Source organism: Phyllostomus discolor, chromosome 3, assembly GCF_004126475.2.
Source record: "Phyllostomus discolor isolate MPI-MPIP mPhyDis1 chromosome 3, mPhyDis1.pri.v3, whole genome shotgun sequence".
NCBI classification, from domain to species: domain Eukaryota; kingdom Metazoa; phylum Chordata; class Mammalia; order Chiroptera; family Phyllostomidae; genus Phyllostomus; species Phyllostomus discolor.
The window spans coordinates 197,673,626-197,690,069 of record NC_040905.2 but is presented as its reverse complement, the minus strand read 5'-3'; the positions used below and the strand labels follow the sequence as shown (position 1 = coordinate 197,690,069).

The 16,444-nt window shown below is 54.5% G+C and overlaps 1 protein-coding gene across 4 annotated transcripts in view; it reads right to left on the bottom strand.

Annotated features, from left to right (window-relative positions):
- Positions 1 to 16,444, bottom strand: part of RGS3 (regulator of G protein signaling 3) — a 117,898-nt gene that overhangs the window by 60,465 nt on the left and 40,989 nt on the right. For all 4 annotated transcript variants that reach the window (XM_028511497.2, XM_028511490.2, XM_028511511.2 and 1 more), the window contains 3 exons: positions 13,906 to 14,102; positions 10,949 to 11,032; positions 5,600 to 5,711 (listed from right to left, as the gene is read on the bottom strand). In XM_028511497.2, the coding sequence (XP_028367298.1) occupies positions 5,600 to 5,711; positions 10,949 to 11,032; positions 13,906 to 14,102 (393 nt within the window). The remainder of the gene's footprint in view (positions 1 to 5,599; positions 5,712 to 10,948; positions 11,033 to 13,905; positions 14,103 to 16,444) is intronic.

The window sequence follows — 16,444 nt, the reverse complement described above, 5'->3', positions numbered from 1 at the left end:
TGGGCTGTGCAGGAAGGGGTCCCCAGTCACGGGCTGGGTGGAGCACAGAGATGGCCTCCCAGCCCAGGCCCGATCCCCAGTGTGTTTTTTCTGCAGCCATCTGACCGCTGGTCTAGAATCCCAAAGTCAGCCGTTCACCAGGCCCTCTCCACCAGGAGGGCGGCTGAGAGGGACTGTTGGCAGCTCCCCACCCCTCCGGTAGAGGCGCTAAGGTGGCATCCCCACCCGAAGGCAGCCGATGACTCGGTCAGAGTGCTTCGGAAGCACAAGGGCTCAGAGATGACCCCCAGCTGTTGGGGGACGTTGCCGGTGGAGGACCCTTTTGAGCTCGAACTCAAGACGAGAAGGGGTGAGCCAGGGGGTGGGAATGGCAGGCGAAGGCATGGAGGTGAGAGGCACAAGTCACGCTCAAGGGACAGCCAGTGCGGAGGAGCAGCCCCGCCCTCCTCTAGGACAACCCCCCCCCCACTGCCCGCAAGGCCTGCTCCTCACCGGACAGTCACCTGGGCACAGGCTGGGGACCCCCAGTGACTTCCCATATTCAAGCAATAGACCTCACCAGGCGGGCTGCCAGTTTTGAGGGAAGCAACCACATTGCACATCGTGTAACAGCAATAGCTTAAACCGCCAGAACTTGAGAGCACCATGGCGCTGCATGCCGACCACTGTGCCAGATGCTCTACCTGCATGAGCTCGACCCTCGTAACACCCCCTGTGAGGCAGGGGTTATTGTCACCCATGATTCGTGTGAGAAAGCCGAGGCACAAACGGCCTGAGGAACTAGTCCTAGGTAGACAGGGAAAGAAACAAGATTTCCACCCGGGAAGCCTGGCTCCGGAGCCCACGCTCCGAACCACTCCACACCCACATCAGATGCCTCTGGCCCCTCCAAGGACCCAGCCCAGAGCCGACCCCTCCACATGTACCCAAATCAAAGCAATTATCAAAGAGATTACAGATCGTGCTGCAAAGTAAAGGTTCGTGCCTTGCAAGGCACAAGGTACAAACAGAGACAGTAGGTCAAGCCTACTCCTAAGAAAAGTAGTGAGTGAAGGCCAGGGCCTCTCAGAACAAGGCAGTGGGCAGTTGCTGGGCAAAACCACCCCTGGGGCCAGGGGCACCAGATGGAGCCAGATAGAGAAAATCCCAAGAGTAAACGCAGTTCACTTTGGACTTGGGATGAGTCCGGCATGTTTAAGGACCCCATCATTTCAAAGCTTCTGCCACTTCTTTGTGTTGCTGAGGGTGGAAATAAAAGGAGTTGGGTTTCTTTTTTTCGTTTAAGAAAACACAGTGGGATGTTTCCTTGACTTTCTAGAAGCCGACCTTAGTGCCAAGAGAGAAGCAAAAAAATCTCAGTAAGAAAATAACAGCAATTTGGGGTTTAGAAGCTGGCAGTGAGAAAAGAGAAGGTTCTACCCAGAAGGGAGGGGAAAGCCAAGGACACAGGAGCGTCGGGGAGACGAGAGGCTGCGGTTGGGGGAACGCAGAGCAGGACTTGTTCCCACGATGAGGACAGCTGACGACTGCCTTGATAACATTTCTGTGCTGTGACGTGCCCCCCACAATCCTGCACGACCCCCACCCCTCACTGACGCCGGCCCCCACCCTGGCCTTGCGCTGGCAGCGCTCTGACGGAGAGACAGAATGGGGGCAGCCCTCAGCATGGCTCCGAGTCTCTGCAGCCAAGGGGGCCAGGGCGGAGGCGCAGCTGTGGAAGAGCAGGCTGTCGGGCGGCCGACCGAGGCGAGGGACCTCAGCCCCACCAGAGACCCTTCTGAAACATTCGATTGAGCCCTGGGCTCTCCTGCGTGTGGACATGGGGCCCGTGTGGGGAAAAGGGACAGGCACATTTGGGCTTCTGTGGAACACTCCAAACGCTTTTGCTATTATGAAATGTAACAGGGAGCCATTTGGGTTTTGGGTGGGCCTTGCTTCCCACCAATGAAACGTCTAGAAAGGATCCCCAGTCATGGGCTGGGCAGGGCTCAGGCGGGCTTCCCCACCCAGGTCTGAGCCCTCTGTCATTTTCCCACAGTCCTCTCAGGGCTGAGCCGAGGTCCCAGACTCAGCCGTTCACCAAGGCCTCTCTGCCCTGTAAGACAAGCCAGAGGGCTCTTGTCCCCATTTTCCAGCGCAGAAAACAACTTACACTAGGCATACAGTAAGAAACGGAGAGCTGACACGCGAACCCAGGACTACCTGCCTCCAAAGCCTGTGTTCCGACCACCACATCACACTCCTGCCCCCAAACCAGTCTACTTTTCTGCCTTTCCCCTGGGCCACGTGCTCCAGGGGTGGAGGACTTCCCCCCCACTCTGCTCGCCCTGACAGCCCGCACTGAGGTGGGCCCCGAGAATGTGCTCAGAGAATGGTGACCCGCTGCACTGAACTCCAAGCATCCCAGTGGCTGGGACCTCAGCAGCTGAGTTTCCAAGCCTGGGCACCTGGGTCAGCAGGGCGGACGGACAGCCCAAGAATCAGCTAGACATTTCCAGGCCATCTTGAGAGACCAGAGCAGGCCAGGAAGACACACTGTGGGCGGGATGCTGGCCGCCTGGGAGGCAGAAACACAAAGAGCCACAAAGTCAGTGGGCGGCAGAGGCAGGAAGAGGCCACAATGGGCCCTGGCTGACCGGAGATGTCCCAATTGTTAGCGCCAGCTCTCCGCCTGTTCCCATCACACTGCCGCACAGCCCGCTGTGGCTTGGGGACAGCCGGACAGGAGGAGGGCAGGCGAGGTTTAAGCAGCCACCCGCCTGGAGCCCTGGGCAAGGAGGGCACTCCCGGCCCCCAAGCTGGGGCAGTATTTCTGGTCTCCTTTCAGTCGTTCATTCATTCACCCAACAAACATTTCTTGGGCACCCACGGTGTTCTGGGCCCCGTGACAGACCCTGGAAGACAGGGTCGCGTGAGGCGCTCCTTGGTCCCTGGGTGGGGCAGAGTCTCCCCGGCCAGGAACAACTCTCACCAGTCCCAGCCCCCAGGAAAGGCTGAGCATGTTCCTCGTTTACCATCTCTTTTGCCCCAAATTGAACTCTTCACACATGCTGAAACAAAAAACCTAGCAGCATGAACAATGTTAATCAGAGACCATTCAGCCAACAGAAGCTCCAGCTGAGCCCCAAATGCATCTCTTAAAAGCCTCACTCAGGCCTTTGCCGGCCGCAGTGGGTCTCTAGGGGCACAAGGGAGGCGGGCAGGAAATTGGGCATGGACCGAGGAGAAGGGGTCAGAGGAGTTCTGCAAACCCTAGGACCCACAGGGCTGTCTCAGGGGAGAGGGGTGCTGGGGAGGAGGCGAGGGCTCCACCAATGCCTGGAAAGAAATCTAAGCAATGGAATGTGCACCATGAGTGCTCAATGTCACTGAACCATTTCCTTCGCTCCCCGCTCACGGGCTCCCTGGAGAGCCATATTCACTGTGTTTGCTCACTGACACTGCTGGGGAAGGGCAGGCAATTTGTCTGCACCAAACCACCTGCCCAGCAGGGTCTATACAGGCATGCGCACACACACATCCCCCTCCCATGCCAACCCCACGGGCTCTAATAGCATGGTTGTCGCTCATAAGGAGCGCTGGCCTTGGCCACCTGCAGCTTGCCATCTGCAGGGAGAGGATGTGGTCTCCGGCCTGAGGAAGCCATGCCTGCACAAGACTGTAGCTCGCAGGGGCTCAGCATCTGGGAAGTACCTCTGCAACACCTCAAAGCCCCACAGCACCTACCAAGGCCATCCACCACCCAGAGGAGGATGGAGCTCACCCTGCCTCTAACTTCAAACCTTGGGTCTAGGGCGCCAGGAGGGGAAGATACAACCAATTTCCGGTCAGGCCCCGCTCCCCCGAGGGGTGGAGACTGGACATACGGGCACTGTCCGGCTTCTCACGGCTACCTCAGGGTCTGTCTGGGACATCCGGGCTGGGAGGGAACACACAGGACTGGCCCAAGAAGCCCAGAAGAGGGAAAGATCCGGCTGGAGTCACATAGCATGTCAGCAGCAAAGCTGAGCCCAGACCCCAAACTCCCAAGTGCTACCCCGGGGTCTTCCGCTGCCCTTGCCACTCTCATCCCAACCCCTCCCCAAAGCACAGCCAGTCTGAGCCCCCTTCTTTGCCTTCCCTCCTTTTATCAGAGGATGATCACTACCCTCCAATAAGAGTCCAGTTCTGAAGTCAAACATCCCAGGTTACCAAGCACTGCCCGATGTACTCCTCACAGCTCAGTGGGTCCCAGACTGTCTGAGCCGGCGATGGGCAGGTGCATAGAGGAAGAGTGTACAGTGTGTGTGTGTGTGTGTGTGCGTGTGTGCATACATGCATGCCTGTGGTGGGAAGGACTCAACAACGGGCACGTAGGGGAAGCCGGTTAGCAGGAAGGAGGAAAGGGCAGAGCAGCAGGAAACCAAGGGCAGTAGCTCTCACCTGCCCTCCTCCCACGGGAGCTCCCTGCAACTCCAGGCACAGCTTGTTCTGAGGGCTGCTCCTCACCACTGACCTTGGTCCGGATGGTGGGGGCGGGCGGGGGGGGGGTGCCCCGAGGGAGGGGCCGGCCTCTGAGGGAGGTACCCTGCTTTTCCCCCTCAGTGGGCAGGGGAAAGTCAGAGGCAGAGAAGAAGTTGTAAGTGACTTCCTGTGGGGTGGCGAAAGTGGAGGTTCTCACACTGCCTGGTATCTGAGGGGGAGGCCAGCAGGCACTGAGCACACAGGTCAGGCCTGCAAACAGGCAGGAAGTTTTCCTGGAGCAAAACCCGTCAAAACAGAATTCTTTTGCTGGGTAATATTTTCCTCCCGGCCCCTGTCACCCATGCTCAAACAGGTCTGTTGTTGTTTTCATAATCTGGGAGAGGAAATCAAGCCCCTTTCGGCGGAGACCTCAGGCGCCAAACCAAACCGCTCAGCAGATACTCCCAGCTGGCTTTCCGTTCCAGAGCGGAGGAGGGCACGATGGAAAGTTTGGGGTAGAGGGCCACTCCACGCTCCCACGTGCTCCCGCTCACCAGCCCCCAGCCACACGCACTCCAGCTTCCTGGGGCTCTGGCCAAAGCACTAAACTAACCGAGCGGAGAAGGGGCAGTGGTCTCTTGTGCCGGATATGTGGTGAGCGTGGCGGCAACGAGCACTTATTGGGCACCTGGTGTGGGTCAGGTACTTTGCATACATGACCTAATTTAATCTTCACAACAACCTTCTGGGACACTATGGTATCCCACACTCACACATGCGGAGCCAGGCTCCGAGAGGGTGAGTAACTTGCCCGAGGCCATACAGGTAGCCAGGGGCAGGCCTGAGATCTGAACACAGGTCTAGGTCTGAAGCTCTCCCCACCTCACTCCACAGCCTCCCTAAACATCTCCGGAACAGAAACCTCCCAGCAAAGGTTGGGGTGTGCGGGCAGGCTTGCCAGCCTACAACGGAATACCAGTGTCAGAGCCCGCAGCCCAGGGGCAGGACCTGACCACACATGCTCAGGTGCCCCCGGACAGCTGACAGCTCAGCACCAGAGGGGCCGGATGCAAACTGAGCACCCAGGCTGCCAGGAGCAGTGAACTCAGACCACTGCGGGTGGGGGCCCAGGACCCCTTGAGCACAACAAGCTTACCTTCCTGCAGCTTCACGCTCTGGAGGTAGAGGGGGTTCCTCAGGACGTTGCAGCGGCCCGGCTCGTCTTCCTTGGTGAAGAGCAGCAGGTCCGAATAGGCAAACAGTGTCACCTGCATCAAGCAAGAGCAAACAGAATGGGCTCTCCAGCTGTCCCAGGGGCTGGGAGCCACAACCTTGCCAAAAGTCCAGGAAAGGAGTCCTTGTCATCTTAGGCAGCACCTGGGGCAGACTCCGTGTGGCCTCAGCCGAGGGCAGAGATCTGCCCTGGAGGAAAGAACAACCTTTTGCCCTATAGTTTTTGACAGCTCCTCTCCTCACAGGAAGAAAAACTAAACCACACAAAAAGGACCCTCACCCTCCATGGCAGGTGGCCCCCCTGCAAGCTCTGCACAGCCTGACACCTCGCAGGCGCACATTTCTGGCCAAAAGCCCTGGAATCTCCTTGGCTCGGGGCCACGCTTGAGCTGCAGGATGTCCCACATCTGCTTGTACTGTCCTCTGACCATCTGGCCGAAAGAGCACTGGACTTGGGCTCAGAAGTCCTGAGACTCTATCCCCCTAAGGAGCCATGAAATCTTGGTTAAGTCTCCCAAGTTTCCTCATCTGGACAACCGGGGAGAGCCCCTGCCCGGCTCTCTCACGGCCCCTTTCACAAGCCCCAGACAAGCATCCTGCAACGTGCGCCACTGTTACCAAACTGTTGCGGTAACTTCAACGGCAGTGATGCGCGACCAGTTTAAGAAGCCCGTTACTTACGCTCCAACACAGGCATGTGCATAACTTTTTTATCTCTTTTATGCACTCGCTGCTCCAAAAATAAAGGAGAAAGCTATTCTTAGACATTCTAGGTAAACCAACAGGCATGCTCAGCGTATTTTTGTGCTGCAAAAATTGACTTGACTCTAATGCCACTAAAGATTACACTGTGCTTTGTAAATTCTGCAGTGGCCTTTAGTCAGGAGCAATAAAATCCAAGTTTAGATTCTCCGAAGAAAACAAAATATGATTAATTATGTGAACTTCCTTTTGAGGTGTCAAAACTGCTACTCCGTCTCTTCCGAAGTGAGAAGAGTCAGCCGGCAGGGGTTGGCAGGCACCCCTGAGGGCCGAGGCGAGTGTGTGTGTGGATCCTTGCTGAAGTTTAAAAAGCCGGTATGTTGACATTTAGCGATCGGGCTGTTGAAGATGACCTAACAAGGCTACCGCTGAGATCACCCTACAGAAATACTCACAAGGCTATACGAATGTGAACCTATATGAATGTCCTCAGCAATATTTTTGCTTTAAAAAAGTACCCACGCAGATGTGGAAGAGCAAAGGGACTCAAATACACGATGACAGAAGGTGACCGGACTTTGGGTGGTGAGCACACCACGCACAATGTGCATAATCTTATAACCAGTGTCACCCCGATAAATTTAATTTTTTTAAATAAAGTACATAAACTAATTAATGGTGGTGGGGATGGAGTAAAAAAATAGAATAAAATAAACAAGGGCAAAAAAGCATAAATGCCGAAAGTCAAAATAGTGCAATGTGCAAAAATATCAAGAGCATAATCCAGTTTTGTGAAATGAAACTATAACTCTGCCTATATTTAACATTTTTTAAATGTCCAAGATACCATACTCTTCACTCTGGGGAATGGATTTTCTTTCATACATGTCTGCTTAATTTGAATTATTTTGCAATGATAATCTGTTACTTTTGAAATTTAAAGAAGCATATCAATATTTTCCAAAGGACCCCTTGGCTTCTTGAGCACAGCAGAGGCACAGGGGTGCAAGGGAATCTGGCCAGAGAGATGACAGGAGGCGTCCGTGGGCAAGAGGCTCTCAGGGCTCTGGCTCCTCTGAAGGGGCCAAACGTGAGGGCTCTGGAACCCTGGGCTGGGAGAGACCCTGGTGATGATGCCATCCAACCCCCTTCCCACCACAGCCCTGGCCCAGCACAGCCCTGGCCCAGTACAGCCCAACAAGAGCCTCCATCTGTTGAGCACTTATTTCCTGCTCTGTGGACCCTCACTTGTAAATAACACCATTGCCCTCAGTTATATAGAGGAGGGCCCTGCAGCCCAGAGAGTTCAAGTAACCTGTCTAAGATAACATAGCCGAGGACCGTTGCCCAGGTAGGGCTGACCCCAAAGTGGTCACAATACAGAGAGGCAGCAATATACTCAATACCCAGAGTTGTCCTATCCCTGAATGTGAAAGAATCCAAGCAGGGACCGGAAAAGAGGAGCAAAGGAGATCAAAAAATAAATAAAGGGAGGGGAAGAAAAGGAACTGAGAGTTCAGAAGGATTTGAGGGGCTCCTTGTCTGAGGTGAGGTCTTCAAACAGTGAAAAGGGGAAGGCTCTACACTCACCCAACACAGGCAGACCCTCAGTCTCCTGGCCCCCTCTAAGGGAAGCCTGGCGGGCCTCTGTGGGCCCACTGGGAAGCTGGCAGGGGAAGCGCTGGAGAAATGAGGAACCTACAAAGTCAAAAAACGGCCCGGGCTCAGAAAGGACCGGGCAGATGCTAAGTGCCCAGGGGCAAGGTGCAAAAAGCCCCAGGCTGCTGCTATGGCCCTGATTCCCACAGCTGGAAATGTGGTCTAGACAGGAAGTGATTAAGGCATGAACGAAGAATTTCCCCAAAGTCGGGTCATGGAAAGGACAGAGCTGGCACACAGCTGAAGGCAGGGCGAACAGCCAGAGGGGAGGCAGGTGGGCCCCTCTGCCATCTCACCAGCATCCCTCCAGCGGGAGCCCCGGCGGCCCACGGTGGAATGATGCCCACCTCCATGGCCCTGTTACCTGCTGCCCGCCAAGGGTCTCCTCCACACTTGCTCCAAGGACACATCTGTTTTCCCAAAGGCTCAAGGATTGAGGAGTTGCTGGGTTAGGGAATCCTTGCAACTGGGAGGGTCACCTCTCCCAAGTAGCCCTAACCAAGCTTCCTCCAACCTTAGGTCCAGGAATCTGGCCTAAGGGCAGGGTTTGCAGAAAAGACCTTGGGGTCTTAGTTAATGGTAAACTCAGTGAGTCAGTCTGTAAAGTGAGGGTGTGTCTGTTTTGGGCCCTATAGTATTCCTGGAAGCGCTGGCACAGGGCCCCGCCACACTGTAGATGCTCGGTACCTGTGGTTGGAATGTATAAATCAGGCATACTCCACTATGCTCATTTGACCCCAGGTCGCATTGATGAAGTCCGTGACTTCCAGGAGGGGGTGTGATGAGGGCAGTTCATGGTGTGGGCCTGGATCTGCTCACAGACTTCAGCAAACTCACGCTCAGAGCAGAGACCAAGAACCACGGGGGAGTGTTCCCAGAATAAAGATCCCTGTGGAGTGTAAGGGAAAACCTTCCACAGTTAGCGCTCTCTGTTAACAGCACCTGTGTTTGGAGGGACGGCCTCTGCAGGCGCACTACGCACGTGCTGGAAAACCACCAGCTGGGAGTTACGGGGAAGCGATCGGAAGGAACGTCCCCTGAAGACCAGGCAACGCTGCGGTTCTGCAGACTCACGCAGGCCCCTCTCGTGCTGGTTTATATTTCGGGCCTGAACTGAGATGCTCGTATGTGCTTCCTAGCGTAGTTTAAGAAACACACACATATTTATTTTTACTTGTCTTCACATCACTTCCTTCGATCTTCAAAGGGGGTCCTCTTAGTTCTGAGGCTCCAGAGACCCACGAGCAAAGAGTTCTGGGCCAGACTGTAATCTGGTGACGGCTTCAGCTTGTGTTTGCAAGTTTGTTTTTAAACAAACAGGCCAGAGGCAGCACGGGATCATGGGAAGCACCACCAAGCCCGAGTTCCCAGTGCTAATCCTGGCTCCACCCCTTGTGAGCCTAGAGCCCCCTCAGGTCCCAGTTAATCTCACTGGTGCCTCAGTTTCCTCATCTATACAGTGGGGACAGTTGTGCCTCCCCTGGGGGTGCGGAGATCTGGTACGTGAAACACACACGCAGCTCAGAGTGTGCAGACTTGATGGTGAGTGGACAAACGAAAGGGCAAATTTAGATGTGCGTGTGTATTTCAGGGTGGCTGCCATTTCTAAGTGCCTTCTCTGGAATCTCGTGAATGTACAGCCCCACCTCACTTTCCACGTTGGCCACCTGACTTAGCTCCGCCACACGCTCATTCACCAAGCACAGTTCCAAGTGACTTCTTATTCCTAACATTCAAATCCCCTTCAATAGATAAAGTTTTACTCCCATCAAGGCAACTCAGAAGATATGCCAAGGTCCTTAAGAAAGTTCCCCAAGAAGAGGTCTGGAGCTGGAGTGAGCAATGCTGGGGAGGTAGCAATAATGAGCATGCAGTCTCCCCAGGGAGCTCCTTTGAAAGAGATGATGCTCGTTGGAACATATGAGTTCTGGCCTGCTTGTTCAAAAAAACAAAACAGAAGCAGCCTCCTGCTCTAGCCACAATTACACATAAGGTCCCAGAAGATCCGCTGCCCCAAATACACACACACACTGTTCAGATGAGACAACTGAGGAAGAAGAAGTCATGAGTGAGCCAGCAGCAGAGCAGGCAGCTGGGTATTATGCTTCCCACCTTCAAGTTTCCTGATACTTCCACACCATCCCAAGCTGTCCCTCGACCCAGCCAGCCAGAGTGCCAGTGCTGAGTCAGGGCCCGATCTGCAGCAAGCCCCTCACCCTCTCTTCAGGGCCGTCAGGGCCTTGAGGATCCCAGGGCTCCAGCTTCTGTGCCCAAGTAGGTTTACACTCACGGGACTGAGCTGGAACCTGGCCAGCTCTGGGGATTGGGGAATTGGGGAATTTGGGGTCAGATTTCCTGGGTCAGACATCAGCAGGGGCCAGCTCCCCCAAAGAGGCACGATCTCCACACCCTTCAGCTGGCCGAGCTAAAGCCCAGGAGAAATTGCAGACTTATCCCCTTAGAGGAGGATCTGGGTTAATACAGACGCACAAAAACCTGCATAACTGATGCTCCTCTAAAAATTCTCTTTGGCTAACGGCTTTCATCTTCTCACCTACCAAGTCATTCATCACAGCTGGGAGGAACGGCCACCTCTTCTGCTCCTTAGAAGACGTTAGAACAAACAATGGGATGTCTTTAGGGGCTGGAGAAACTTTTTGACCATCAAAGATGGACTGAACAGCTTTGAGAGGTAGTGAGTTCTGTGTTGTTGGAAATGTACAAGAACAAGCGGGGTCCCCATGTGGTAAGGAGGGCATGGAGGGGGATGGAAGCCTTTCCAGGTTTTCTCTCCCCTGAGATTGTACAATTCAAAGACCATCAGGAAGAGGGAAGAGTTGGGGGCCCGGAGGACGGCCCAGGAAGCCCACCAGGACAGCCCACCTGGGAACGCCGTGCGCGCCAGCCTTACCTCGGCAGCCTTGTTCCTCCCCTCGTACAGCAGCAGCTCCTCTGACAGCAGCAGGGTCCGGGCAGGGTTACAGAGATCTAACGGCTGAAATCAAAGTGGGGAGTTCAAAGAGGCCTGATGGAGGTGGCTGGGGGTGGCGGGGAGAGACGGCTTGACAAAGCCTGACACAGAAAAGTCTGCCAGCCTTCCTCTCACCCCAAAAACCCACACACCCCCTCATACACAGATGGAAACAGAAAGACAGACGCTCTGGTCCTGGGCGGAACTGTTACTGCCACCTTCACCACCAGCCCTCACCGCGAGAGCTATACGCTCCGGCAGGAAGTCCAACCACGTGCTGCAGCCCTCCCCGCCCCCCGGCTCCTCCACCACACTGGGCTCCTGGGACTTCCCAGGCCCACACCCCACGTCCTGTTAGTGCCCCATGGGATGGTCCCTGCTGTTAGGTCCAGGCTCTCAGGACAAGTCTGGAGAAGGCTCAGGCTACCAAACTCGGCCAGATTGGATCACTTGAGAGCACCTTCAAAGCCAGGCCAGTCCCTGCCTTACATTCATGACACTCTGAAGGTAACTGACTCCTTCTCAGCCCTCAGCTCCCAGGGACCAATTCTTACCCAAACTTCTTACGCTACCCCATCACCCTGCCCCATACCTGCCCACCCCAGAGGAGGCTCCCTAAGCTCTGGACTCGCCAGCAGGGCTTATCCTTATGAATGAGTATTTATGACACAGCTTCCAGGCACCTGACACCAAGCAAGGTGCTGGAGGAGAGAGACAGAAACAAATGTAACAACACACAACAACCTGGCTGGGCCTAACAAATAATGGGAAGCAAAGGAAGCAGGGCTCAAAGAATACATGTGGTATGGTTTCATTAAAAAACATTCAAAAGCCCTGGCTGGCATAGCTCAGTGGATTGAGCATAGGTTGCGAACCAACGCATCGCAGGTTTGATTCTCAGTCAGGGCACATGCCTGCATTGCAGGCCACGGCCCCTAGCAACCACACATTGATGTTTCTCTCTCTCTCTTTCTCCCTCCCTTCCCTCTCTAAAAAATGAATAAATAAAATCTTTAAAAAATTTTTTTAAATAAAATAAAATAAAATTAAATTAAATTAAAAAAAAATTCAAGCCCTGCCCTGACCACTCTGGCTCAATTGGTTAGGGATCGTCCCGCAAAGCGAAAGGTTGCCAGTTTGATTCCTGGTCGGGCACAGGCCGGGGTTGCGGGTTCTGTCCCTGGGGGGGGCGTCCCCAGATAGGGCAGGCACTCGAGGGGCAACCGATCAATGTTTCTCCCTCCCATCAATGTTTCTCTCCCTCTTGCTCTCCCTCCCTTCCCCTCTCTCTAAAAATAAATAAATAAGATCTTTAAAAAACATTGAGAAAGAGGCCAAACTAAATATATTATTTAGGAAAGCCCACATAGATGGTAAAACTAAAGAAAAGAGAGGAAATGACTGTCATAACGTCCGGCTGGTGGGCACATCCGCCGGGGAGGACATTCTGATCCAGAAGCGATACATACCCGGCCTCCGGAGCGGCGGCGAGGGCCTGCTCCTCAGCCTTAGTGGGCGTCCGCTTACAGTTGCTTGTCAAACCGCACAGGTAAGTGTTGTGCCTTTTGTTGTTGTTGTTGTTTACATATTTTATAATTAAAAATTCTTTACAACTTTTTCAAAACTCATTTTGTTTTTGTAAAAATGTAAAAACAAAAACAAAAAATAACCCCCGTAAGTGCCAACCAAGACTGTGGGGCTACCTCCCAAGAAAGAGAAGAGGCCGAGAGAAAGGCAAAGGGAGAGAGCCCTACTGCAGGGGTCGTCCGGGGGAGGCAGGCCACCTGCCGGAGGAGCGGGGCGCCCTAGAACGCGCGTCCAAGCGCCACTAGACAGTGCCAGGCCTGGAGTCGGGTGCCAGAGGACAAGAGAAGGAAGCAATCATCGGAGATGAAGCCCAGGGGACACTGTCACCTCTGCGCTGCTGACGAGAGGCTAAACGAATCAAATCTTTATAGACAGCAATTTGTCAATATGTATAAAGAGCCTTTAAAATGTTTATGACCTATGACTCAGTCATTTTGCTTCTAGGAATCTCTTCCAAGGAAAATCATCGGAGAGGCAATTCATGCACAGGGATTCTCGTGGCAGAGTTACTTACAACCGCAAAAGAAGTTAGACACACGAGTGTCTGAATAGAGAAATGGTTAAATAAACATGGTATATCCATGTAATAGAAGAGGATGCAACCACCACAAAACACAGACTCAAAGAGTATTTAATGATGGGATAAATGTTCATGCAATTTTCCCTTAAAAAGAGCAACAGTATATAAATGTACAAGACTTGTTTGGGTTTTTGTTTTTGTTTTTTTTTTAAATGTGTATATGCACACAGAAAAGACACATAAATGCTCACACTGGCTCTATCTGCGTGGTGAAATATAGAAAGGTTTGGAAAGGGGGAGGGGAAAGTAGGAGAAGGGAGACCTGCGTGAATCTCAGGCCACCAGTTACTGCTGACCAGGGAGGTTTGCTTAGACCAAGGAGACCAGACAAGAGGCCAGAGTTCAGGCCTCTGCCTTGGTCATTGCTACACAACGAACCACTGGAGGAGCCAGGAAGCAGAAGCCTCAGCAGAAGCAGAAGCCTGTGACCATACAACAAGCAACTGCAGAGTATCTGGCCTGTCCCCAGAGAAAGGGGAGGCTGGGGGGAACCGGGAAGGAACCTTCTTGTTGCTGAGCTCCCCAGCCCCTACTCTCCCGTTCCCCCTCCTGGACACCTGTGCTCCGTCGGTATAACCCCCAGAATCCTGAGCCCCTGAAGCTATTTGTCTTTCCCTAAAGGGAGCCCCCAGTCCTGGAATGAGGCACCATCCCTGAGTCCTGGGTGAAGGATCCTCCTCCTCTTTCTCATCTCCTCCAGAGTGGGTCCTTGGGGCCAGCCCCAGCTCACCTGGACAAAGACAGGGAACACCAGGACCTTGGGAGCCAGGGTGACATAGGTGCCATAGCTTGAGTGTGGGGTGTGTGTCCTCATGCCTGAGCAGTTCTGGTAGTTCGCGTGGCCCTTCATGGTCTGCACTGTCTTCATCAGCCGAGACTTCTTCCCCAGGCCTGTGTAGGACTTCCCTTTGCTGGGACTCCCTGATTCTGAGAACAGAGACAGGAGACCGTGAAGCACTTCCATTCCCCCTGCAAAGGTAACCCCTCCTAGAAAAAGGGACAGACTCAGTCAACAGCCATTTGCTGGGAGCATCTGCTATATGCCAGGCCCTGTGCGAGGTGCTCAGGCTATAGGGAGGCCTCGGAAGGGCCTTGAACCTCAAGGAATTCCCTCATACTCTTCGAGAGATAAGGACACTTAAATAAGCAACTGCACAGCTAGGATGGTGCTGGGAACCACCTACTGGGATGGAGGGTGCAGACTCCATCTGGTGACCCAGGGCCCGAATCGGACCCATCGGCTTGGATGCATACTTAACAAAACTCAGGAAATCTCTCCCATTTGATAAACCAGAAGGCCTGCTCTCACCGGGCCCCACAGTCCCACCCAGAACAATCACCTGGGGCAGAGCAGTGACCGTCTGGGTGGCACAGCATGTGCTCTCTGCCCGGCACCATCCCCACCACTCCCTGCACACACCCAGCGCCGCTCACCCATGCCGTGGCCTCCCATGTCCCATGAATGAAGGGCCTGGAGATCCAGTCTCTGCAGTTGGTGACAGAGACAGTGGCTTTCCCAGGGTGCATCGGGGTCTGACCTTTATTGACCAAGGGAGCTGGGGCAGCTGGGCTCACTTAAGGCAATGCAAGGTGAGGAGCGGCACCTGCTTCTACAGTTGTCGTGGAAGAGCGCCAGCAAGAAGCCAGATGGCTGTGCCCACACTCCACTCCTCTGCTTGCTAGCTTGGTGACCTTTGGCAGCTCGCTTCCCCCTCAGAGTCTTGCCTGCCTCAACTGGAAGAGTACCAAGCCCACTGGGCTGCCGGGAGGACTAAATGAGATGTTCCAAGGAAAGCCCCTAGAACAGCACCTGAGACCTGTAAGAGTACAATTAAAGTTGGCTGCTAGCTTAGGACGGTGCTCATGGTTGGAATTCCTCCACGTGGAAAGCAAATTAATCGGTGCCTCGGGGACTCTGGGAAGCCTCGGCCTCATCACAGCTGCGATGTCCTCCCGGCTTCACCACTGACTCACACACTATTCCAATCAGAAAAAGGAGAGCAAGAGGGGGTGGGAGACACCCACCCCCAGGAGAGAGCGCAGAAGTCCCTTTAAAGAGGGGACGCTGCTGGACACACACCCTCACACTGAACAGGGGTGGCATACAGGACTTGATCACGTCCCGTCCAATGGGCAGAGTAGCTAAAAAGTTGAGGATTCTCGGATGCAAGCAGGTAGGAGGCACACTCTGGAGTGGTCAGGCTCCACGGACCCCCGGCCCCTCCAAGGGTTCCTGCCGCCAGGAGGGCAGCTGGCCAGCCTTCCCTGACCTGCATGTCCCTGGGCCAAGGCCTCCTTCTGCTCCCCGCAGTCCTGGAAGCCAGGGAGTAAACAGGTGTCCCGACCCCAGATACGTCTCGGGGAAGCTCCCCACCAACGCGAGGTCCACGACCTCAGAGGAAAAACTCAGCTCAGAAGGTTTCACACTTGCTTCCTACGCCCACCTCACACCTCGTCTCACCAAGCGACATGAGAAAAACAAGTCGACACCCCCCATCCCACAAGTGACCACCTATCCCAGCCTCTCTTGGGGCAGCACTCAAACCATAATCACTGAAACCACTTCCTGCCTTTTCAGGAGGCACTAAGAGAAAAGAAGAGAGCGCCGGAGTCCAGGGCGACGGGGCTGGGAGCGTAGCGGGGTAGAGAGAATCTTGCACAAATGCAGCTGCACGTCTTGTCTGATCTGGCCCTGACATCAGCCTGGGCCGCTTTGCTGGAAGAACCCATCCCTTACCAGACCTACCAGGGGATCACTTTGCATGTTACATAAATGTCTAACACCAGAAGCTAAAACAATATGGAATGTCAACTGTATCTGAAAATTTAAATAAAATTTGAAAAAGAGCCCGTCCTGTACTCTGAGTCGGACAGCACACCCGCGCTGAGCGCTGCTTCCCCAGAGCCTGACTGTGCAGCCCCGAGCGGGTTCCTTTGCCCTCTCGGCCAGCGGTGCCTCCGCTGCACAGGGTGGCTACACAGACTGCCGCGCTGCTTGCCCCAGGGCCGGTGCAGGGGCATTCACACGGGAGGCGGGTGGGGAGGGCCCCGTGAACGGTGCCAGAATGTGAGCGCACAAGTGGTCACTACACACCCCGCGCGACAAATAATCCACCCGTCAGGGCCGCCGTTAGGGCAGGACCACCGGGCCTCAAACCAAGCTGTGACCGGAGTCACAGGGCAGCCTGGAGCTGGGCGGTCTAATCTCACACAGGCGGGGCTGGCCCAGAGAAGGACAGACCGCACAGGACTGAGAAGCAGGGAGTGAG